Consider the following 26,111-nt stretch of genomic DNA (forward strand, 5'->3'; position numbering starts at 1 on the left):
GAGCATAGGCTGCGTTCCACCTTGAAGGGGAGAGGGCTGACTGGTGGTGATTTAGCCCAAGGGTCACCACACCTCAAGCGAGGAGCAAGGTTGCGTAGGCGCAGCCTTCATGAATAATCTATATATACACATACATGTAATATGTAGAACACATGAGCGGAATACTCAGCTCGCTGTGTGGGGAAGCTGCTCTCCTTGAGGGTCGGTGCTGATGTTTTGGTTTTGCAGAGGTAAATGAAGCTGACAGCCGCATCTCAGCCCCCCCCCCCCCCCTCCCCCTACAGCTGCTGACGTGCCTAAAGCCCCTGCAGTTACCACATTTGTTTGGCAGAAGGTTTGCTGAGAGGAAGGAGCAGATTTTTTTTTTAGTTTCCCCGGATTATTCTAGTTGGATTACCGTGGAGTCTGTCAGATGGAATCCCAGTCTGATCTGCAATAGCGCCTCTCTCTCTCTCTCCCTCCTGCACTGACCGTCTGCAGCCTCCTCGCTCACTTCATAAACAGACATTTTCTTTTTTACCTTTTCATATTGGCAGACTTGTTCGCGCGATTTGCTCCTGCTGTTTATTTTTGCTTGTTTGGGTTTTTTTTTTAAACATCTCTCCTGCGACCAAGGTTTGATTATTTTGGGAGGCAGAAGGACGGATTTCTTCTCTCAGTTTGGCAGCAAAGGCAAGTCTTATTTATATTTGTTATCGCTCCATTCGTGCCATTTAAATCGGGTTCCTCGGTAAATTCAGGATCAAATCTCACGAGCCGAGAAGCTCTTTGCAGCACCATTTTATTGAGAGGATAATGATGTGAAAGGTACAACTGAAACTGGGTGTTTTGCCCGGAGGATCTGTTTGTTTACGCAAGTTGTGCAAAATAATAAAACCCATTTGATTTTGTTTATTGACAGTGTGACTGCCGGGAGCCACTTGCCCATCAACCTGTCTTTCCCCCTTCCTTATCCAAAATGAGATGTGACTGAGCTATAACCCGAATCTAGTCTGGATTGGGGTTTTAAACTGAGCAATTTAGGATCCAGCAACTGATTTCCTTGAACATTTCTGGAGTCAGCAGATTTAGCAAGATCCCGCTGCCAAAATATCATAAATTTGCGCCAAATGTGCCGGGGGCAGTAAGTAAAATGCCTGTTCTCACCCCAGATGACTTGTTCTACTAATGCTGCCTCAATCCGTCAAGGTGAGTTTACCGCCTTGTGTTAGCTGTATTGTTTTTGCAACTGTAAGTGTCCAGAACAGAGTAAAGGAAGTGCGCTGTTTGCACAACATATTTATTGCTTGAGAACTACTGCTTCTTCTAATCAATGGTGGGCAGAACTTTTCCTTAAGCTTTTAAACCAATTGTCAAAATCAGATGTTCCAGTGTTAAGCCGACCATTGCTCGCAGGCAGGAAAAATATCCCCCCCTCCGCGATAATATATTTTTTCAATAATACTCCTAATTCCTATCGGAAGGCCCCGCCAGATTTTGTGACATGTCTGTTTCCCAAACTGCACGAATGTGCAGCATGTGCTGTAGACGAGTATTAACTTGGAATTAAATTGAAACTGCTCTCCCCAGGCAGCTTTCCCAGTTCATCTCAAGAGGCACCAGAAGCGGGGTACTTTTACACAATCAGTCTGAAAGAGTTATATTTTGACTCTTGCCACTGATGCAATGACATGATTTCAAATACGACTTTGAAATACCTAAATCCAGGCGCAAGATGACCATTGCAATTTTAATGCCAAAGATCCTGTATTTCAGTTACTTTTGTTTCTCATGAATTGCTTTACAGTGGAATCTGCAGAATGCATTTATGAGGGTCAATTTTGTTTTAATAAGCAGACATTTTAGACTTGCCATTAATTGGGATTTGCTTATTAGTTCTTTATGTGGCAGATCAAAGAGGATCCAAAACTAAAGCAGGCATATTTTTATAATTAAATGCTTACAAGTGAAATTGCACTTTAATTGTTTATCAATTTTCAGTAGGCATGTAAAGAAAACGAGATTTTTTTTACTTTTGACCTTCAGGCAATAAAGAACAAATATGATGAAAACCTTCAGTTATTACTGAAATTCCATAAATGACTTGGTTTAACAGTCTCAACTTGGTGTGACCACTAATTAAGGTTAGTGCAGTGAGGTCATTAGAATTATATCTGTTGAAATATTGAAGACTATTTTTATTTCCAATTTGTGAAAATCATGCTCAAGGATGGTTAGTGTTGGGAATTGGCAGACCGTTCATTTTAATTTTAACCAGAATTAACATCAGACGTATCTCGGCCATGTATAGAAGGGGTTAGTTACAAAGTAAAGCTGCCTCTAATCTCCTCTGGCACTGTGATTCAATCTCAACTTCAGGAGATCTCAACCTACTGCTGCAACAGTATAATATTTTCCAATTCTCATTCCTTCCATTCTGTGGCCTGTTTGATTGAGATTTCCAATTTTGTGCCAGATTTGTGCTATGGGTTCAATGCACACTGGTAACGAGATTCAGACTGCCCAAAATAATATTATCTAAGATACTGAAATATTGCAGAAAGATGAAACTTTAATGTCATCATTCTTGTCTGTGTTGGAATTCAGGTCCCTGGGTGAAATGTTGGTGTTTATCTGACGGTATTGCCCTCATGTCAAAACACATTCATTTCATAGGCCACGTCTCCTAGTCTCGGGTTCCATCGGGGTAGCAAAGGCGATATTGGTGTTGATGGAACCGGGGGCGGGGGGAGGCGGTGGATGACACATGGAGATTTATATATTCGAGGGATATTGAGGGTTTTGTTTCTCATGTTTATCGAGTCTATTCCCGGATTGAGTTACTTCTGATGGGTAGATCTCTTCTTTCTGGGGTACTCAGCGATCATTATCTCGGATCATGCTCCACATTTTGTGGATCTGATGTTTGAGCTGGGCCCTTCTTAGCGACCCCCGTGGAGATTGAACAAGGCATTGCTGGCGGACAAGGGATTCTGTGGAAATATACCCTCTGCCATTGGGGATTACGTCAAATTTAATAGGAGCGAGGCGGTCTTGCCTTCCACTTTGGGGGAAGCTTTGAAGGTGGTCATTAAGTGGGGGGGGGGGGCGGGGGGGGGAGGAGATAATCTCCTACAAAGCGCATAGAGATACATCTGGGAGGGTGAAAAGGCAGAGGCTGGTGGATTCCATTCTCGAGGTGGACCGCCAGTACTCGATTGCCCTGACACCGGAATAGTTGGCAAACAGGAAGAAACTGCAGACGGAGTTTGAGCTGCTCTGGACTGGAAAGCCGGTGAACCAGCTGTGATGCTCAAGGGGGACCTTTTCTGAATATGGGGAGAAGACCAGTCGTCTTTTTGTGCACCAGCGGCCGGCTACCTCACAGGCAATAGTACAGATAAGGGTTTCAGGTGGTGGGTTGGTTTCCGCCCCAGGAAAGGTTGATGAGGCATTTGAGGCCTTTTATCGAGAGCTATATAAATCAGAGCTGCCAAAGGAGAGATTATCGATGATGCAGTCTTTGAATGGGTTGTCCTTCCCAGTGGTAGAATAGGAGAGAAGGGAGGAGTTAGAGGCATTGACAGGGCAGGAGGAGGTTATGAAGCGTATCAGATTAATGCAGTCGGGTAAAGCACCGGTTCCACATGGGTTCCTTATCGAAATCTATTAAAAAATTGCTGGTCAATTGATCCCACTGTGGCTGTTTATGTTTAATGAGGGGTGATTTCAGAGGACCAGATTGGTTTTGATAAGGGCCAGCAGTTATCAGCCAATGGGGAGCGGGAGGGGGGGGGGGGGGTGGTGCGGGGTGGGGGTGGAGGCTACTGGGCATCCGGTGTCCCTATCTGCGGATGATCTGCCAATATATATTACGGACCAACTCTCCAATGCAGAAGGGATAATGAAGCTACTTAGGAGTTTTGGCTCCTCGGCATACAAGCTGAACTTAGGCAAAAGTGAATTATTTCCGGTGAATCCCCCAGGAAGAGGAACTGATCTGGGGAAGTTGCCATTTCGCCTGGCCAGGACTAGCTTCCGTTATCTGGGAATCCAGGTGGCCCACGATTTGGCCTTGCTCCATAAACTTAACTTTGTTAGTCTGGTGAATGGGGTCAAGGCCGACTTGAAAAGGTGGGATGTCCTCCCTCTGACGTTGGCGGGCAGGATGCAGACTGTGAAAATGTACATCCTCCTGAGATTTTTGTTTTTGTTTCAGTGTCTCCCAGTCTTTCTCCCCAAATCTTTCTCTTGTAGGGTCAATAAAATTATATCCTCCTTTGTTTGGGAGGCAAGACCCCACGGATTTATAGGACATTTCTGCAAAGGGAGAGGCAGGTTGTGGGGCTTGGGGCTACCTAATTTGTTACTTTACTATTGGGCTGCAAACATTGAAAAGTGTGAGGTTGGTTTAGGGATCCAGATCCATGGCGAGGATGCAGGGATCCTACAGCATGATCTGGACAGGTTGGGCGAGTGGGCAGAGCAATGGCAGATGCAGTATAATTTGGATAAGTGTGGAGGTTATTCACTTTGGAAGCAAAAACAGGAAGACAGGGAGGTTTTGAGTATAGAAGCAGGGATATGTTGCTGCAATTGTACAGGGCCTTGGTGAGGCCACACCTGGAGTATTGTGTGCAGTTTTGGTCCACTTCTCTGAGGAAGTCGAGGGAGTGCAGCGAAGGTTTACCAGACTGATTCCAGGGATGGTGGGACTGTCATATGAGGAGAGATTGACTAGGTTGGGATTGTTCTCGCCGGAGTTCAGAAGAATGTGGAGGGATCTCATAGAGACTTATAAAATTCTAACAGAATTAGACAGGGTAGATGCAGGGAAGATGTTACCAATGATGGGTGTGTCCAGAACCAGGGCTCACAGCCTGAGGATTCAGGGTAAACCATTTCAGACAGAGATAAGGAGACATTTCTTCACACAAAGAGTTGTGAGCCTGTGGAATTCATTGCCACAGGAAGTAGTTGATGCTAAAACTTTGAATATCTTCAAGAGGCGGCTGGATATAGCACTTGGGGAGAATGGGATCAAAGGCAATGGGGAGAAAGCAGGACTAGGCTATTGAGTTGGATGATCAGCCATGATCGTGTTGAATGGCGGAGTAGGCAAAAAGGGCTAAAAGGCCTCCTCCTGCTCCTATCTTCTATGTATGTTACTATGTATCATGCCACATGTATTAACCTACTCCATGGCACCTCACAACAGTTTGAATTGTCATTCAAACATCCACAAGGAGGTAAAGAAGATATTGGAACGGGTAGCTAAAAGCTTAAGGGATAGGATTTAAGGAGCATCATAAAAGAGGAAAGAAATGTGGAGGGGTGGAAAGGAGGGAATGTAAGGCATGGATGTTTAACGTTGGGTGAGATGCAGGGGAGTAGGTATTAGATGGGGTTGGGTCAGGGGGTTGATTATCTTTCCTGTGGTTTTTACGGAGTACGAGCTCTATTTAGCATTGTATAAAAGATTGGCCAGTAAGGCACTGACCAGGAAGAGACCCAATAGGGATCTACAGAGAAGTGTATATACAGTAATTGTAAATAAATCAAACTTCTTTATTTCACTCAGTGTTGATTCCCCGTGTCCTTATTAAACACAGAGAGTCTTTTTTGATTAGAGGTCATCTTTCCTTCTGCATGTCTGCTCGGTAGTTCAGAGAAAGGACACACTCTCCTCTCTTCTAGCCACACCAGGCAGAATTCAAAGCAGGTCACATGACCCACCTCACTACTCTATTTTACCTGAAATTAAAGAGGCAGTGGCAAAACCTAATCATCTTGTCAAATCTCACATTTGTAACTGTTTAATGTTTAATCTTTGATGTAACTCCGTGATTAATATTGTAACCCAACCCACTACACCCCATCCACACATCTGTGCACTCCAAAGCATCCCCCTGACCCAACCCCATCTAATACCTACCACCACCCCCCCCCCCCCCCCCCACCCGACTACCCACCTCTCCTAACCCAACTACCCTTTGTCCAAACTATCTACCCGCTGACTCTCCAACCCACTGGCCACTCCCACCCACTCATTCATGAACACCACTGAAAGACCATTGAAAATTACCTGAATGTGGCAGTTGGTATTGTATAAAGGGGGCGCATCCTCTCGGCTGATCCTCTTCACTAGTCTTCTCCTGGATGGCTTCATTGATTCAGCTGGGATTGGAAATTCTGGCTGAAAGGGCACAGAAAGGTAGGCATGCAATGACCCCCTGAGCTGCATTGGTACTGATCAGAAAAACTGGCCCATTGTTCTTGAAGAGCTGTGCATTGGTAAAGGTTAGTGATAGGGAGGGATGAGACCAAGAAGGGATTTGAATACCAGGATGACATTTTTAAAATTGAAGCAGTGGTAGATAGGGAATCAATGCAGTTTCATAAGCACAGTATGATGGGTAGACAGGACTTGCTACACATTAAGAGATGGGCGGCAGAAGCTTTAATTAGCAGAAATTTAAGTGAGGGTGGAAGGTAGGAAGTCAATCAGGGGAGCATTGAGGCAATCAATAGTTAAATAATATTAATTGCTTATTGTCACAAGTAGGCTTCAATGAAGTTACTGTGAAAAGTCCCTTTTCACGGGAATTGAGCCGAGCTGCTGGCATTGTTCTGCATTACAAGCCAGCTGTTTAGCCCACTGTGCTAAACAAGCCCCTGAAATTCTCTTTCAACATAAGACCATAAGACCATAAGACATAGGAGTGGAAGTAAGGCCATTCGGCCCATCGAGTCCACTCCACCATTCAATCATGGCTGATTTCAACTCCATTTACCCGCTCTCTCTCCATAGCCCTTAATTCCTCGAGAAATCAAGAATTTATCAACTTCTGTCTTAAAGACACTCAACGTCCCGGTCTCCACCGCCCTCTGTGGCAATGAATTCCACAGACCCACCACTCTCTGGCTGAAGAAATTTCTCCTCATCTCTGTTCTAAAGTGAATCCCTTTTATTCTAAGGCTGTGCCCCCGGGTCCTAGTCTCCCCTGTTAATGAAAACAACTTCCCTACATCCACCCTATCTAAGCCATTCATTATCTTGTAAGTTTCTATTAGATCTCCCCCAACCTCCTAAACTCCAATGAATATAATCCCAGGATCCTCAGACGTTCATCGTATGTTAGGCCTACCATTCCTGGGATCATCCGTGTGAATCTCCGCTGGACCCGCTCCAGTGCCAGTATGTCCTTCCTGAGGTGTGGGGCCCAAAATTGCTCACAGTATTCTAAATGGGGCCTAACTAATGCTTTATAAAGCTTCAGAAGTACATCCCTGCTTTTATATTCCAAGCCTCTTGAGATGAATGACAACATTGCATTTGCTTTCTTAATTACGGACTCAACCTGCAAGTTTACCTTTAGAGAATCCTGGACTAGGACTCCCAAGTCCCTTTGCACTTCAGCATTATGAATTTTGTCACCGTTTAGAAAATAGTCCACGCCTCTATTCTTTTTTCCAAAGTGCAAGACCTCGCACTTGCACACGTTGAATTTCATCAGCCATTTCTTGGACCACTCTCCTAAACTGTCTAAATCTTTCTAAAGTCGAGTTGCAGTTAAAAATATTCCCTCTGATGTGTTGGAGCCCTATGATGTTTCTCCCAGCATGTCAAGTTCAAAGATCTGTTGAATGGAGGTGAAAGCCTTCCCTCTGATGTGGTGGAAATCTTTGAAGTGCGTTTTTCACAGTCAGTTTGATTTTCCTTTAACTTTTTCAAGCCTCTGGGCATGCTGAGAAGCATAAAACCTTGTAACGGCATTGTTTACACTTAAATTCATGGCCCATTATATTTGACAAGCCTCTTGATTTACAGGTCCATGCTATTTCACAGGAGGGGTTAGCTTTGCTTGTTTTTATATCTCTTTGCGGTACATTAACTCTGAAGTGCTTCCTCTTTTGAGCAGCTGTTGTTTCTAACCACAGTTTATTTGATGAGGCTGTTGCTGTGTTCTGATCTCAGCCTCTTTAAAAACTCCCCATTGGTGTCCATGGCGCTTGGTCACCACTTTTAGGAACCAGTAGTAATTAACGCCTTAATGACTTCCAGCTGCTGGAGGCGGGAGCATTCTGCTTCAAACCCGCTAATGACATTCAAATGAATGGTAATTTGTTTGGATCAGGTTCTCACCCTCTCTGAGCGGGAACCTAATCTCGTCAGGGGGAGAGGGCCAGGAGACTCGCAATGGACTTGACGCCTGGCGAGAATCCTGATTTGGCCCTTACACCGTTTTCAACGGACCATCGGAATACCACCTGGGGCTAATGGTCCAACAGAATCGCCATTGTTGAGGTTTGCAAAAACAGAGAGGCTGATTCAGGGATGGAGGTGGGTGATATAACACAGGTGGAAGTAAAAGAGCTTGGTGATAAAGATGAGATGGGATTGAAATCTGAGCTCAGATTGAACTTCATGCCAGTTTTGTGAACACTTTGGTACAGCCTGAAATAATGGCCAGGGAGTGAATGAAGTTGGTGAAGTGAGTGTAGGGTTTTCTTTTCCAGACAGGAAAGGTCAAGAATCAAGCAAGACTTGATAATTTTAATAATTTAATTGACACTTAAAACAGATGGTTTTAGTGGCAAAAGTATGAATGCAATCTTTCTCTAGGAGAACAACTCATAATGGAGGGTAACTAAGTTCTTCGCTCTGGGAGATCCATACCTTTTATCTTTTTCTTTGTGTCCTTGTATTTGTTGCTGGGAAGATGAGCCAAGTATGGTATTGCTTTCTCTGCTTCTAACTACCAGCCTCCAGGCTCTGATCGCCGCAGGCTTGGAGGGCCGAAGGGCCTGTTCCTGTGCTGTAATTTTACTTTGTTCTTTGTTCTTCTCTCTCTTTATTTGCCTCCTTTTGCAAACACAAATAAGTTTGAACAAGTTTCTTTCTTGAAGAACACAACAACACAACGGATGCATGTAGAAATGGCACAGCGGTTATCATGGGAGATTTTAATCTGCATATCGATTGGTTTAACCAGGTTGGTAAAGGCAGCCTTGAGGAGGAGTTTATAGAATGTGCCCAGGATAATTTCCTGGAACAGTATGTAATGGAACCTACAAGGGAACAAGCGGTCCTAGATCTGGTCCTGTGAAATGAGGCAGGATTGATTAATGATCTCATAGTTCGGGATCCTCTTGGAAGGAGCGACCACAATATGGTGGAATTTAAAATACAGTTGGAGGATGACAAGGTAAAATCAAACACTAGTGTTTTGTGCTTAAATAAAGGTGATTACAATGGGATGAGAGAAGAACTAGCTAAGGTAGACTGGGAGCAAAGACTTCATGGTGAAGCAGTTGAGGAACAGCGGAGAACCTTCCGAGCGATCTTTCACAGTATTCAGAAAAGGTTCATACCGACAAAAAAGAAAGACGGTAGAAAGGGGAAAAATCAACCGTGGATATCTAAGGAGGTGAGGGAGAGTATCAAATTGAAGGAAAAACATACAAAGTGGCAAAAATTAGTGGGAGACTAGAGGGCTGGGAAGTCTTTAGACAACAGAAAGCTACTAAAAAAGCCATAAAGAAGAGTAAGGTAGACTATGAAAGTAAACTGCCTCAGAACGTAAAAGCAGATAGTAAAAGCTTCTACAAATATATAAGACAAAAAAAAGTGGCTAAGGTAAATATTGGTCCTTTGAAAGATGAGAAGGGAGATATAATAATAGGAGACGGGGAAATGGCTGAGGAGCTGAACTGGTTTTTTGGGTCAGTCTTCACAGTGGAGGACACAAATAACATGCCAGTGACTGATGGAAATAAGGATATGATAGGTGAGGACCTTGAGATGATTGTAATCACTAAGGAGGCAGGCTTGGAGGGCCGAAGGGCCTGTTCCTGTGCTGTAATTTTACTTTGTTCTTAGCTAATGGGGCTAAAGGTAGACAAGTCTCCTGGCCCTGATGGGATGCATCCCAGAGTGTTAAAAGAGATGGCTAGGGAAATTGTAAACGCACTAGTGATAATTTATCAAAATTCACTAGACTCTGGGGTGGTCCCAGAGGATTGGAAAGTAGCAAACGTGACACCACTGTTTAAAAAAGGAGGTCGGCAGAAAGCGGGTAATTATAGGCCGGTAAGCTTAACTTCGGTTGTAGGGAAAATGCTGGAATCTATCATTAAGGAGGAAATAGCGGGGCACCTGGAGGGAAATTATCCCATTGGGCAGATGCAGCATGGGTTCACAAAGGGTAGGTCGTGTCTGACTAATTTGGTAGAATTTTTTGAGGACGTTACCAGTGCAGTAGATAACGGGGAGCCAATGGATGTGGTATATATGGATTTCCAGAAAGCTTTTGACAAGGTGCCACACAAAATGTTGCTGCATAAACTAAAGATGCATGGCATTGAGGGTAAAGTGGTAGCATGGGTAGAGGATTGGTTAACTAACAGAAAGCAGAGAGTGGGGATAAATGGGTGTTTCTCTGGTTGGCAACCTGTAACTAGTGGGGTCCCTCAAGGATCAGTGTTGGGCCCGCAGTTGTTCACAATTTACATAGACGATTTGGAGTTGGGGACCAAGTGCAATGTGTCAAAGTTTGCAGACGACACTAAGATGAGTGGTAAAGCAAAAAGGGCAGAAGATACCGGAAGCCTGCAGAAGGATTTGGATAGGTTAGGTGAATGGGCTAGGGTCTGGCAGATGGAATTCAATGTTGCCAAGTGTGAGGCTATCCATTTTGGGAGAAATAACAGCAGAATGGATTATTATTTAAACCGTAAGATGTTAAAACATGCTGCTGTGCAGAGGGACCTGGGTGTGCAGGTGCACGAGTCGCAAAAAGTTGGTGTGCAGGTGCAACAGGTGATTAAGAAGGCTAATCGAGTTTTGTCTTTCATTGCTAGAGGGATGGAGTTCAAGACTAGTGAGGTTATGCTGCAATTGTATAGGGTGTTGGTGAGGCCGCATCTGGAGTATTGTGTTCAGTTTTGGTCTCCTTACCTGAGAAAGGACATATTGGCACTGGAGGGAGTGCAGAGGAGATTCACTAGGTTGATCCCAGAGTTGAGGGGATTAGATTATGACGAGAGGTTGAGTAGACTGGGACTGTACTCATTGGAGTTTAGAAGGATGCGGGGGATCTTATTGAGACATATAAAATTATGAAGGGAATAGATAGGATAGATGTGGGCAGGTTGTTTCCACTGGTCGGGGAAAGCAGAACTAGGGGGCATAGCCTCAAAATAAGGGGAGGTTGATTTAGGACGGAGTGTAGGAGGAACTTCTTCACCCAAAGGGTTGTGAATCTCTGGAATTCCTTGCCCAGTGAAGCAGTTGAGGCTCCTTCTTTAAACGTTTTTAAGAAAAAGATAGATGCCTTTCTAAAGAATAAAGGGATTCGGGGATATGGTGTACGGGCCGGAGAGTGGAGCTGAGTCCACAAAGATCAGCCATGATCTCATTAAATGGCGGAGCAGGCTCGAGGGGCCAGGTGGCCTACTCCTGTTCCTAGTTCTAATGTTCTTATGTGTCAGCGAGTATTGCTACACTTCTGTTACTCACTACAGCTTGAACAATAAAACAAGTCCAGTGTATCTCCAATTTTGATCAAACTGTCAATCATTCAAGGGCTGAAGGATTTAATGTTGCCAATGTTTAATTAATGGAAATTTTGGCTGAGCCAAAACAGGAAACTAGACAACGTGTCTGCCAATAAAGTAGCAGTGGGCACGTTGAGCAAAGCGGTGCTGAGGTAGAGTTAGTATATGTCAGCATACGTAGGATGGAATCTAACAGGTTTTGGGATAATATTTCTCAGCAGAAAGATATAGATGACAAATAGGAAGTCATTAGTTTAAAAACAGATAATAGTCCAGGTTTTGATATTAACAATATTAATATTAATTTTGAAGCCATCGGCACTTTCCATTATAATGGGGTAAACAGTACAGCGACCTTTGGCATCTGGACATGCGCAGCTAAATGTAAAAACCCAGAAGTTGCTATCAGAGATATTGTGTTCCTCCGCCTGGTATGCTGTTGCTGCCTTCATTGATAATCTTGACATTAATACGGCAACAGCATAAACAAGCTGTATTTGCCCATTGGTCAGCACTGAAGGAAGTTGCAAAAGTTAGGTGCATTCAGGAATAAGTGAAGTTTTAGCGGTGTGATAAGTGCTAACTACTTTGAACAATTTCTCTGTCCCTGAAAAATTACATTTACAAGTGTGAATCCTCATTTGCTCAGGTAAAAAGTGTTGAAAAGATTTTAACAAAGAAATATTGTTTTTTTTCCTCTCTTTTTGACTTGTTTCCCTTAATCCCATCCAATTTCTGAATATTTATGCCGCTTTCTATACATCATTTAATACAATTCATATTCCTTGCGGGCCGAAGACCGCTCGTGTTTAAGGTGAATATGATAAGTACTGTATAACAGAAATGCAGTAAATAGTAACACTCTGTGGATTCTGCTCCGAAGATTGGCATGCCCAAAGAGACTTCATCACAATCCTGCAATTGCTTCATGATGACATGACTGCAACTATCTTGAACGGGAGATCTGAAACAGATGACTTCAAAATCAACACCATTGCCCCAACACTATATACAATCTCCTTGACTGTGGCTATTCACCTCATTAGAGATAAAAAATATTCTCCTGTGTTTTTATCAAATGGCAGCTAGAGGGTAAATTCTTTGCTCTCACAATCTACAGTTCGTGGACGACTGTGGTGGCATTGTCCACTCTACATCGGATTGCAAGCCACGCCCAACCCCATCCCACAGACCCATAACCAACCCCCCCCCCCCCCACACGGAGGGCAGCCCACCCTGCACCGCATGTCAGCACCCATACCGCCCGCCATGGCCGGATTCACTGTTCACAAAGGCCCCCAGCTGCCCAATTCCTGTGCTGCCCGCGACTGACTGCCTAACACTTTACACTTTCTGTCTCTCCCCCACCCCCACCCCGGCAGAAGCCGGTGCACAACTGTAGGGAGTGAGAGAAGACTTTCCCAGATCTGCGGCCCCTCATCCTCATGGAGCGGCGGACTCGGGATCTGTTTGGTGGACCTGGAGAGAGGGCAGTCACTGAAGTGGAGGTCGGCATCGGGAAGCAAGTGGCGCCCGCTGAGTTGCGGTGTCCCTATGGCACCACCCCCACAGCATTCCCACACCATTCCCACAACACCTACACACCAGCCCACACCACCTACACACCAGCCCACACCATCACACCATCCTACTTCCCCCACACAACCCCACTGCCCCCACACCACCCCATTACTCCCACACCACCCACACACCACTCCACCACCCACACACCACTCCACCACCCACACACCACTCTACCACCCACACACCACCACACCACCCCCACACCACCACACACCACCCCACCACCCCTACACCACCCACAAAAAAACACACCACTCCCACACAATCTACACACCATCTCTCCGCCCCCACACCATCCCATCACCCCACTACCCCCATAACACCCACGCCACCCCAACCCACGATCCAACGGTGCGTCATGTCCTGTGTTTTGAAGGATCACCTGGTGACGAAGCGGGCCCTTCTGAGGTCTTCTGCCCCATACACAACCTCAAGAAAATACCAGTGACGCGGGCTCCCAGGCACCAGCCCATGACACCCTGGAGCACCAGTCTGGGGAAGACACCGACTTTCCATCACAGCTGTCTCCAACACCCTCCACAATCCCAGAGACATTCACCTCAGTTTAGCACTTTAATGAAGAGGATCCTGGCGCACTATCTGGCACACATGTACAGCAGTACATCAGGTAGAGGTAGAAACCCCCGAGGGAGTGGACGGTCAGGGGGCAGCCTTACTCGAGGGACCTGCTGCCATCCAGAAGGGTCTCAGGCTTATGGAAACGGCAGTCCCATTGATGCTGGAAATGTAGACAGAGAGCCAGGGACTACACGAGGGGTTGTCAGCAATCTTCCAATGCCTGCAGTTGCAGTTGGAGGAGTCCAACTGCCTGCAGGGGCAGGAGGTGGTGCCAGCCATGTGTGCTACCCAGGCCAACGCCACATGGGTAGTATCCGCAGTGGAGGTCTTGAGGGCGAAGTTATCAACAATGGGCCAGGATGTCCAAGGCCTGGGGCACTCGGTGTGGGCCGTGGCTGAGGCACAGGGCAGGGCTGCTCTGTCACAGGCAGCTATGTACCAGGGCCACCTGGACCCTGCAGCGATGTTCCACAGCTTGGCTCGCTCACAATGGGTCATGGCTGTGGGTGTCAACGGCATTGGCCAGGCACTGGCTGACCTCAGCCAGTCCCAGGTGGAAGTGGTCCAGTCACTGTGCTCCAAGGCTGCGAACATTGAGGCCCTGGTTGAGACGGGAGTGGGCTTCCAGGACTGGCAACATCAGGTGGCAGGGGAGCCCCAGGCGCCGGTCGCTCCCCCAGCCCAGTAGTAACCTGAGGAGGTGATGGGGCCCGTCTGTGCTGGTGACCTCCGCAGGGGAGGTGCCAGAAAACCACAGCGCATCGGACACCTCCCCTCCTGTCCCTGGCCCATCCGATGGGCAATGGGTAGAATATGGTGGCACCACGCTATCTGGGACACTCGAGAGACTGCCGGGCCTATCCAGGTCCGGTCACTCAAGAAGACGGACACCAAAGGGGACCCAGGTCACAGGGTGGGTATCGCAAAAGGCCGCCTCCACCCCTGATGTACGCCTGGGGATCCACCTAGATGTAGCATTAGGGCCCATAGGGCCAGAAGGTTGGACATCAATTAAGTCGGCATGGGTGCAGCACATAGGTTAGCATTCGGGGCTCGGACACAGACTTGTTGTCATGAGAATGTCGCTTTAAGAAATGTTTGGCTGCTCATGTTACTGCAGTGATGTCAGAGTGTGGGTGGAGCTGAGCTCTGGTTCTGCTTTTTAGTTTCACTTTGAGAAAAAGCTTGGGTGTGTCTGGGCTTTTCAGTGTGTTGCAGCTGAAGTCAGAAAAAGCAGCCCTACTGCTGTTCTCTCTGCCATGAACGACTATCTCTGGATCCTTGGGTGATTTAAAACTAATAACTGCTTGCTGTAATGACTTTAACCTAATGTTCTCCTGTTTAAAGGTTTGTTAAGTCTTTTGGATGTTAAAAGGACAGCTTAAAGGATTACTGAGTGTTGTACTCTTTGAGGGTTATCTTTGAACTAATGGTTGCTGAGATATTCACTGTTTGTTTAAAAAGATTAACTTGAGTTCATAGAATAAACATTGTTTTGTTTTTAAAAATACTGGTCCATTTCTGCTGTGCCATTCCTGTAGAGTGGGCCGTGTGCTCCCCATACCACAATCTATTAAAAGTTGTGGGTCAGGTGAACTCCATGGTACACTTTGGGATTCCCTAAACCCTGACCCATAACAACTGTGAGCTCGAGGGGGATAAAGGTCGATCTATTGGATTGGCTTAGTGAACTTAAAGACAGTGAGGGGTGAGCATATTGTGGTTGCTTTTCAGGTGTGGTATTTTAGTTTAAGTGGGGAGTGTGTTGTGGACAATGGCTCTTTCAGAGGCTCAGAAGCTTTTGGGGGTGGAGACGGTCACACACAGTACATTACGGACAGAGACTAAAAGCAGACTGTTAGATTTGGCAAAAACATTGCAGTTAACATTACCTGACAAAATGCTAAAAGATGAGGTAATTATGGTGGTGGTTACGCATTTAAAATTGCCTGAGATACAATTTGACTCATTGGAAGTGGCAAAACTTCAATTACAAATTAAACAAATGGAATATGAGAAAGAATTAAAGCAGCTTGAGTACGAAAGAGAGGAAAAAGAAAAAGAAAGAGAAAGAGATAGAGAGGACAAAGAAAAGGAGAGAGCAGAAAGGAGGAAAGAAAGACTAGCCCAGCAGAACAAAAAGAAAAAGAAAGGGAGATACAGATCAGGGAAAAAGATAAAGAGAGAGAGTTTGAACTTCAGAAAATGGCCATGAAACATGACAGTCAGTTAAAATTAGCTGACGTAAAGGGAAATGTACAGTTGGATGATAGTGATGAGGATAGTGAGAAAGAGTGTCATAGTCGAAGGCGTGGTGGGGATTTATTTAAATATGTCCAAGCATTGCCACAGTTTGACAAGAAGGAGGTAGAAGCCTTTTTCAGTTCATTTGAGAAGGTAGCTAAACAAATGAAATGGCCACAGGACATGTGGATAGTACTGATTCAAACAAAGCTGGTAGGTAGGGCTAGTGAAGTGTTTGCATCACTACCGGAGGAGGTCTTTGGGACGTATGAGGAGGTGGAAAAATCCACCTTAGGTGCATGTGAACTAGTGCCTGAAGCTTACAAACAAAGGTTTAGAAATTTAAGGAAAGAATTTGGTCAAACATACATGGAGTTTGAAAGGCTCAAACAGAGTAATTTTGATAGGTGGATAAGGGCTTTGAAAATAGACCAAACGTATGAAGCTCTCAGAGAAATTATACTTTTGGAGTTTAAAAATTCAATTCCTGATGTAGTGAGAACTCATGTGGAAGAGCAGAGGGTTAAAACTACGAGATTAGCAGCAGAATTGGCAGATGATTATAAATTAATTCAGAAATCAAAGCTTGGTTTCCGACATCAGTTTCAGCCTGTGAGAGAAATTGGGGATATGAAAAATACTCAAGTGGTAAAGGTAAAGGTGATCTGATGGGAGATAATAAGGAGAGTGTACCTCAAATTAAAAAAGAAACCCAGGAGGGTGGAAGAGACATGACAAGTTTCAAATGTTTTCACTGTAATAAACTAGGCCATGTAAAGTCACAGTGTTGGTGGTTGAAGAAAAGCACTGGGAAGGCTGATGTGGTAAAACAGGATAAGACAGTGGGGTTTGTTAGAGTGGTAAAGGAAAGCCCAAGGGAAGTGAAGGAGGTGCAAAAGATTGTGCAGACTGGTCAAGAGGTGATTGATAAGAAGGTGCCAGATGCCTTTAAAGAATTTACTTGTGTGGGTAAAGTTTACTCATGTGTATCAGGAGGAGCAGGTAAAGAAGTCACAATTTTAAGAGGTACGAGAGCTAGTCAATCTTTAATGGTAAGAGATAAGGGGTTATGTAGTTTGGGAAGAATGTTGCCAGAAAAGGCGGTAATATGTGGAATTCAGGGTGAGAGGAGTAGCATTCCATTATATAACATAAGGTTGGAAAGTCCAGTGAAGAGTGGTGAAGTGGTAGTAGGAGTAATAGAGAAACTATCTTGTCCAGGAATACAGTTTATCTTGGGTAATGATATAGCTGGATCGCAGGTGGGAGTGATGCCTACTGTGGTTGATAAGCCAGTGGAAAATCAGACAAATGAAGTGCTGAAGGACGAATATCCTGGGATTTTTCCAGATTGTGTAGTAACAAGATCACAAAGTCACAGGTTAAGACAAGAGGAGAAATCAAAGAGTAAAGATGAAGTTGAAGTGCAATTATGAGAAACCATTTTTGATCAGTTGGTTGAAAAAGAACAAGAACAGGTGGAGGGTGAGGCAGATATTTTTAGTTCAAGAAAACTGGCGGAGTTACAACAAAACGATATAGAAATAAAACGGATGTATCAGAAAGCATACACAGAAGAGGAATCTGTGTGTATACCAGAATGTTATTACCGTAAAAGTGATGTCTCGATGAGAAAATTGAGACCTTTACATATGCAGGCGGATGAAAACTGGGCAGAAGTTCATCAAGTAGTATTGCCGGTAGGGTATAGAAAGGAAGTGTTGCGAGTGGCACATGAGGTACCAGTGGGAGGTCATTTGGGAATAAAGAAAACTCAAGCTAAAATCCAGAAACATTTTTATTGGCCTGGACTACATAAAGACGTAGTTAAATTTTGTCAATCATGTCACACATGTGAAGTAATAGGGAAACCTCAAGCAGTGATAAACCCAGCACCCTTAATACCCATTCCAGCATTTGAGGAACCTTTTACAAGTGTCCTAATTGATTGCGTATGATCGCTTCCTAAAACAAAAAGTGGGAATCAATATCTTTTGACTATAATGGATGTGTCTACCAGGTTTCCAGAGGCCATTCCAGTACGTAATATTACAGCTAAAAAGATTGTGGAGGAATTACTTAAATTCTTTACTAGATATGGACTACCCACAGAAATACAATCGGATCAAGGATCAAGTTTTACCTCACAGTTATTCAAAGAATTTATGGATAGCTTAGGAATAAAACAATTTAAATCAACTGCGTACCATCCAGAATCGCAGGGAGCGTTAGAAAGGTGGCATCAGACATTAAAGACAATGTTGAGGGCTTATCGTCAAGATTATCCAGAGGATTGGGATAAAGGAATTCCATTCGTACTGTTTGAAATTAGGGATGCACCTAATGAGTCAACCAAATTTAGTCCTTTTGAACTAATGTTTGGTCATGAGGTAAGAGGACCACTTAAATTGATTAAGGAAAAATTGTTGGGCGAGAAATCAGAAATTACATTATTGGATTACGTGTCAAAGTTATAGGGAACGATTAAGTGGAGCAGGTGAATTGGCTAGACAACATTTGAAAGTTGCACAAAATGTGATGTAACAGGTCACGGACAAGTAATCCAAAGTTCGTAGATTTGCCAGTGGGGATAAATTTTTAATGTTGTTACCAGTGGTAGGGGAGCCTTTAAAAGCTAGGTTTTGTGGACCTTATCAGATTGAAAGAAAATTAAGTGAGATGAATTATGTGGTAAAAACACCAGATAGAAGGAAAACTCACCGAGTGTGTCATGTGAATATGCTTAAAAGGTACTTTGAAAGGGAAGGAGAGAAAAAGGTGGAGGTTTCAATGATTCTCACTCAAAGTGATGAACTGTGAATTTGACATACCTCAAATTAAATTGGAAAATGAGGATGTTCTTAAAAATTGGGATAAATTGTTGAGTTATCTTCCAGAGGAAAAATGAACTGACATGGAAGAGTTATTGATATCACATGGGCAAGTTTGTGGTAATAAATTGTGAAGTACTAAAATGGCTATACATGATGTAGATGTGGGAAATGCTGTTCCAATCAAACAACATCCATATAGACTTAACCCTTTAAAATTGGCACAGGTTAACAAAGAGATTGAGAGTATGCTTAAAAATGGCATAATTGAAGTGGGTTGCAGCCAATGGAGCTCACCCATAGTGATGGTACTTAAACCAGACGGTACCCATCGGTTGTGTGTGGACTACAGAAAGGTTAATGCAGTTACAAGAATGGACTCTTATCCTATCCCATGTTTGGAGGATTGCATTGAGAATGTGGGACAGTCCGCCTTTATTTCCAAATTGGATTTACTTAAAGGTTACTGGCAGGTACCTTTATCCGAAAGGGCGAAGGAAATTTCAGCTTTTGTGACTCCAGATGGTATACGCCCATTCAAAGTTATGCCATTTGGCATGGAAAACGCCCCAGCCACATTTCAACGATTACCTAACAAAATCAATTCAGGATTACCCAATTGTGCGGTATACATCGACGATCTGGTAATTTTCAGCCAGACATGGAAAGACCATTTAAAACATCTGATGGAGTTATTCGATCGACTTTAGGAGGCGGGTTTGGTGATCAACCTAGCCAAAAGTGAATTTGGAAAAGCCCAAGTCACCTTCCTTGGGGAGTTTTCGATACCCTCAAGACAAAGGGAAATAATGCGATTTCTTGGCATGAGTGGATTTGATCGAACATTGGTGCAAAGGTTTTGTAGCGTGATTGCTCCACTGGTGGACTTGCTGAAGAAACGTCGAAAATTTCATTGACAGCGGACTTTCAACATGCATTTTACTGCCTGAAGGCTGTGATAACCAATGCTCCTGTGTTGGAGAATTGCAAGGGACTCTGTGATCAAATTGAACTAAAGTATCTGACTTTAAAGAGAAATGCCGAGGCGTAGAGAAATGGATGGATCGTGCAGAGACCTTCTTGTTTAAAGAGACTGTCAATCATGAAGGATTTCAGTTGGAGGGAAAAAATCGAGAAAAGAAAATGGACTATATTGTACCTGTTTGCGTGTGGGTTTTTTTCAAATGAAAAAGTCTATTTACTGTGTGCATTTCTTAAAGGATGGTGAAAAGGTGAAAAATGAAACCATCTTGCAGTTGATGGTTTTTTTTTCTTGGAGGGAGGTGTCATGAGAATGTCACTTTAGGAAATGTGTGGCTTCTCATGTTACTGCAGTGATGTCAGAGTGTGGGTGGAGCTGAGCTCTGGTTCTGCGTTTTAGTTTCACTTTGAGAAAAAGCTTGGGTGTGTCTGGGCTTTTCAGTGTGTTGCAGCTGAACTCAGAAAAAGCAGCCCTACTGCTGTTCTCTCTGCCATGAAAGACTGTCTCTGGATCCTTTGGTGATTTAAAACTAATAACTGCTTGCAGCAATGACTTTAACCTAATGTGCTTCTGTTTAAAGGTGTGTTAAGTCTTTTGGATGTTAAAAGGACAGCTTAAAGGATTACTTAGTGTTGTATTCTTTGGGGCTTATCTTTGAATTAATGGTTGCTAAGATATTCACTGTTTGTTTTAAAAAAGTTAAGTTGCGTTCATAGAATAAACATTGTTTTGTTTTTAAAAATACTGGTCCATTTTTGCTGTACCATACCTGTAGAGTGAGCCGTGTACTCCCCATACCACAATCTATTAAAAGTTGTGGGTCAGGTGAACTCCATGCTACACTTTGGGATTCTCTAAACCCTGACCCATAACATTGTACATAAATGTTCACCGTTTCAAAGTAAACACCTGTGCATAAACATTTCAATCTGCCTCAGTGCTCTGTTAGAAAGGTGTGAAAGATGGGCTGGGACACTCGGTGTGGGTGGCAGATGGCTGCAGAGGGGGTGAGAGGGGTGGGGTTTGTGGAGATGGGCAGCCGTTAGAGGCGAGTATGAGCCAGGGCCCCCAGTTCAGTCACTGCCCACCGCCCCGGCCCCACCGTCATCCCTCTCCACCCCACCCACCCCATTACCCCACCTATGTGCAGCGGTACATCAGGTGGAGGTCAGAACCCCCGAACCCGTCCCCACCTCTGCCACCCAGAGGTTCGGTGGGACCGTGTGATGGAATAGTCAGCTCGCATGCAGGGATCACCCAGGTGCTACCATGGGCAGGAGTCAGATGTTGTTTAACGATGTGGAGCACCAGAGCTCATCGCAGAGCAGGTCGTCATCATCCTCCATCCCTAGACCAGACCCGCTGTTACTCCCAACCCAGTGCCCACACACCGTACTGAGGCAGGTAGGGATCACGGCAGGAGTTGCAGGTGTGCGGATAGGGTGGAGGGTTTGTGCAGGGAGGGTAGTCATGGGAAATAATTTGCATGTATAAAACATTGATGAATAATTCTGAAATGTGCAGTAATATCTTATAAATAGTAGCATAGCAGTGAGAGGATATAAATCTTTCTCAAATTTGATTTGATTATCTTCTAAAATTATTTTATGGATACTGTGTTGTACACAAGAATAAATTGGAATTTCTTTTTTTGGGAACAGGAGTGGGTTTTACATAAAACCATACTTCTTTTATAACTGAGCCCCATTTGTTTCTGATTATCAGTAAGTGCTGTTGTGAACCTTTGCCATGGCAGCAATATAAATATCAATATTTAAACTGAGCAAATAATGTTAGTACATGGTTTAGAGTTGAAAGTATAGAATCCTGAGTATATTTGAACACAAAGTTCAATCCAAGGCTTTTAAAATATATAAAATAAATTTATTGCAGCATCAGGAAGCATAATTGAATTCTGGCTGATTTAGCAACATTACAACTTTACAGCTTCAGCAGGCAGAACATGCATATGAAAAATGCTAGCGGTCTGAAGATTAAAGTGCTCACAGCACTTTTAGAATATTTTAATGCCAAATGGAAACAAGATTATGCAGATGTTTTCTGTTGAATATGCTATTTTCAGATATGATGGGGCCATTATACAACTCAGCTGTGGAATACATTTCATATTCAGCACCTAAATATCTTGATGTAACAATCTCAAATTTGATCTCAAATGTAAGATGTATTGAAGTGAGATTGTCTGGAATTTATATGTACAAAAAATTGATTATTCCATTTTATAAAGTATATATTTTCATTAGTGTATTTTAAAAGGTTGTCACCTAATTAGTGTATTTAGATATCTAACCCTGAGCTAAGCATGTGTATTATTTAAATCTATTATTTCAAAAATTGTTGCAATGTTGGAATCAATATGAGCCTTTAGTGGAAGAACCTGACTGCACTGAAACATTTTATGAGAAATCAACTGCCATTTCAGAGTTGTCACGGTGGCAACTCGTCACAACTCTTTTCAACCAATGATACTGGAAGGTATGTGGCACTGTCCTTTTGAAACAGTTCAATGTTTGTTTGATCGGCCAGTGAAAGTACAGATTGATACCACTCATGCACAAGTCACATCATGGTAACATATAGGCCGAGATTCTCTGGCCTCCCTGCAGCGTGTTTCTCGCCGACAGGAAGCCATGCGTCGTTGGCCAGTGGTGGGATCTTCCGGTGCCACCATTGCCAATGGGATTTCCCATTGAATCCACCTCACGCCGCTGGGAAACCAGCAGCAGGGGTGCGTCATCAGCCAGACTGGAAGATCCCGTCATCGTGAACAGCTGGAAGTTCTCAGCCATAATGTTTACTTGACACTAGAGATAGGTTAGCCACATCATCAGCCACAGTTTCAATGTGACTTTATATTTTAGTTGTTCTATTCTTTCGTTACGGTAGAAACAATGGATCAAAAGATTGCCACACCGTAGGTAACAACCAGACCGTCAGATTTTATTAGAGTGGTGTTGCTCTCTCACAATCTATGGTAGTAGGGAGGAAAATCTCCCAAATGCCTCTGATGGTGTCACCACATAATCATGTCACACACTATACAGAGATGCATTGGTTTACAATACATAACATCCCTCCTCCTTTACTTCTGTAGCACGACAACTAACATTAACTTTGGTGCCGAGGTCCCAGGTTCAATCCCGACCCTGGAACATTGTCCGTGTGGAGTTTGCACATTCTCCCCGTGTTTGCGTGGGTTTCACCCCCACAACCCAAAGATGTGCAGAGTAGGTGGATTGGTCACCCTAAAATTGCCCCTTAAATTGGATAAAATTAATTGGGTACTCTAAATTTTTTTACTAGCATTAACTTCAACTCTTACTATGAATGATAATTATTTAACTGGTGTCATTATACATAGTTTTATATATAAACGTCTGTACGAGAGTTTTTTAGGTGGATGTCGGTTCCAGTCAGGCAGAATCCATTGTTCAGGAAATTTGCTTTCATGCTCTCGGTAGCCTGTTCACCACTTGGCTCAGGAAAATCATCTGATAAAGTTGGTTCATTTTCAGCTTCTACAGGCGCTGTTGGTTCAACTGGTGTAGAATCTGAGTTCGACTCAGTCATGATCATACGTTCAGGGATTTCCAAACCTTGCGTGTCACATGTTGGCCTTTCAGATACCGACTGCAAATTCTCTTTTTGAAGCGAATATTAATCTGTGAGCCTGTGCTAAATTCTATCGTTATCGGTTTACACCGTGTAAGAAATCGGCTTTGTGAGTTTTGTGGCAGGTACCCACTTCTTACTTGGAGGGCGCGATTCAATGGCCTCATTGCTCCCGACTTGGTGTCGCAATGAAGCTGTTGAATCTCGCGAAGACCTCTCGCGAGATTCACGACACTCAAAACGTCTGGCAAGATCCTTTGATGCTTTAATGCATTCTTCAATGATTGTACCAACTCCATCAATCCATTGGTGGAAGGATGATAAGGCACAGTTTTTACATTCTGCATGGCATGATTTCTAAGGTATTCCATGAAATCCTTTGACGTGAACTGAGTCCACTTATCGCTAACTATTCCAGTTATTCCGGTTTGACAAACTGTGCAAATACTTCATACAGTCATTCAATTGTCTTTTCAGCAGCGGTTGGCTTTATCATCATTATTTTGTCCCAGTTGGAATGTGTGTCCATGTTCACTAGGACAAGAAACATGGGTGAGATTCTCCGACCCCCCGCCGGGTCAGAGAATCGCCGGGGGCTGGCGTGAATCCCTCCCCCGCCGGTTGCCAAATTCTCCGGCACCGGATATTCGGCGGGGGCAGGTATCGCGCCGCGCCAGTTGGCCCCCCCCCTTGCGATTCTCCGGCCCGGATGGGCTGAAGTCCCGCCGCTAAAATGCCTGTCCCGCCGGCGTAGATTAAACCACCTACGTTACCGGTGGGACAAGGTGGCGCAGGCGGGCTCCGGGGTCATGGGGGGGGTGGCGCGGGGTGACTGGCCCCGGGGGGTGCTCCCACGGTGGCCTGGCCTGCGATCGGGGCCCACCGATCCGCGGGCGGGCCTGTGCCGTGGGGGGCACTCTTTCCCTTCCACCTTCACCACGGTCGCCACCATGGCGGAGGCGGAAGAGACTCCCTCCACTGCGCATGCGCGGGAATGCCGTCAGCGGCCGCTAAGGCTCCCGCGCATGCGCCGCCCGGAGATGTAATTTCCGCGCCAGCTGGCGGGGCACCAAAGGCCTTTTCCGCCAGCTGGCGGGGCGGAAATTCGTCCGGCGCGAGCCTAGCCCCTTAAGGTTGGGGCTCGGCCCCCCAAGATGCGGAGCCCGACTGATTCGCGCCATTTTGGGCGCCAGTCGGCGAACATCGCGCCGATACCGGAGAATTTCGCCACATATATCCTCAAATTGGTCCCGCAAAATCGAAATGTACTCTTTGCCATGGATGTTTTGGCCAATTCTAAGGGTGGAAATGGTTGAAAAGATGGAGTATTTTGTTCCCTAGCGCAAGACTGAAACTGAACTGCTCTTTCTTCAATTTCTGAGTCCCACCCCGGCAGCCAAAAATAACTCTTTGCGAGTTATTTCAGACACATGGAGCGGGATTCTCTGACCCTCCGCTCCAGAATCGCGCCCGGCACGGGGCGGAGAATAGCCGTTCATGCCAGAAATCCAGTCCAATGGCGCTTCCGCGATTCTCAGCGGACCCACCAGCCCCGCGCTGGTCGTGGGCCGTTGGCACAGGCCCCTGCGGAGATTCTGCGCGGTCAACTGGCCGAACTCCCGCCAGTGTGATTTACATGTGGTACCACCCGGCGGGAGCTGGGACCCGCGGCCTCGGTGGCGGTGCTGGGGGGGATGAGGGCTATCTGACTCCAGGGGGGGAGGCTCAGTGGTAGCCAGACCTGCAATCTGGAGGGACCTACCTTCCTCCGCGTGGGCTCGCTGTGTGGATCTGCCATGTCGGCTGCGCCCGTGCCCACGTCGAAGTGGGCCACCGTGCTTATGCGTGGCCGCATGAACTCGCTAGCAGGGCCCCGCCGGCAGCCAGAGCTGCGGGACGCAAGCCAGGGCTCTGCTAGCCCCCTAGAAAATAGAGAATCACCCCGGACCTTCGAGGAAAAAGTCCGGAGTGATTCTTGCCCGTTTTCCGGCGGGCACGGGGATTTAGTCCCCAGAAGGGAGAATCCTGCCCATGATTCCTGGATTTCCTTCATGGAACTGATCCAGTATACGACTGCAGAAGCACGGAGGAATGATAACCCTGATTCCTCAGAGAAATTCTCTGTTTCATACCATTAATTCAAGTTCCCTTGTTCGGTACAGCTTGAATTCCGGATTCCTCCTCTGTTGATCCAGTGATGTGTCTTTTAAAATAATGTCCATGAAGTTCTCCATCATCAGATCAGACCTTGTGTCTTTGCACTTGTAATAGGTACACTATCAACTTGGGAACAGTACACACAGTTCACATAGTTCTCCTGTGATTTGGCTCTGTCCTGAATTGGTAGAAATTATAGAGCATCGCCGTTCACATGTTACTCAGATCTTCTGTATTTAATCTAATAATTATGCATTGATAAGATGAGGGACCATCTCTGCAATCAACTCCCAGCTGGAGACAGTGGGCAGGATTCTCCCATCTGAAGGCAGAGTGTTGGCGCTGTCTTAAAAACTGGAGAGTTTAACGACGGCGTCATCGGACCTCTATGTGTAGCGATTCTATGGCCCTACAGGAGGCCAGCACGGCACTGGAGTGACCCACGCCGCTCCAGCTGCCGATACCGGCGTCAAATGGGTGCCTCGGGTCTGCGCATGCGCGCTGCGACCGGCACGAATGCAAACATGCACACTGCAACCGGTGCGAATGCGCACTGCGACCGG

At 45.1% G+C, this 26,111-nt stretch overlaps 1 protein-coding gene across 4 annotated transcripts in view; it reads left to right on the plus strand.

Annotated features, from left to right (window-relative positions):
- The first annotated feature begins 336 nt into the window (after positions 1–336).
- LOC140385361 (syntabulin-like) overlaps positions 337–26,111 on the plus strand; it is a 194,264-nt gene continuing 168,489 nt past the window's right edge. For 2 of the 4 annotated variants that reach the window (XM_072467438.1, XM_072467439.1), the window contains exon 1: positions 337–672. Coding sequence is in view for 1 of the 4 variants with exons in the window: in XM_072467437.1 (XP_072323538.1) it covers positions 1,168–1,188 (21 nt within the window). In the remaining 3 variants the exon portion in view is untranslated. Of the gene's footprint in view, positions 673–1,152; positions 1,189–2,035; positions 2,124–26,111 lie in introns of those variants that run through there. The other 2 variants (XM_072467437.1, XM_072467440.1) reach the window with 2 other exon arrangements.

Source organism: Scyliorhinus torazame, chromosome 11, assembly GCF_047496885.1.
Source record: "Scyliorhinus torazame isolate Kashiwa2021f chromosome 11, sScyTor2.1, whole genome shotgun sequence".
NCBI classification, from domain to species: Eukaryota; Metazoa; Chordata; class Chondrichthyes; order Carcharhiniformes; family Scyliorhinidae; genus Scyliorhinus; species Scyliorhinus torazame.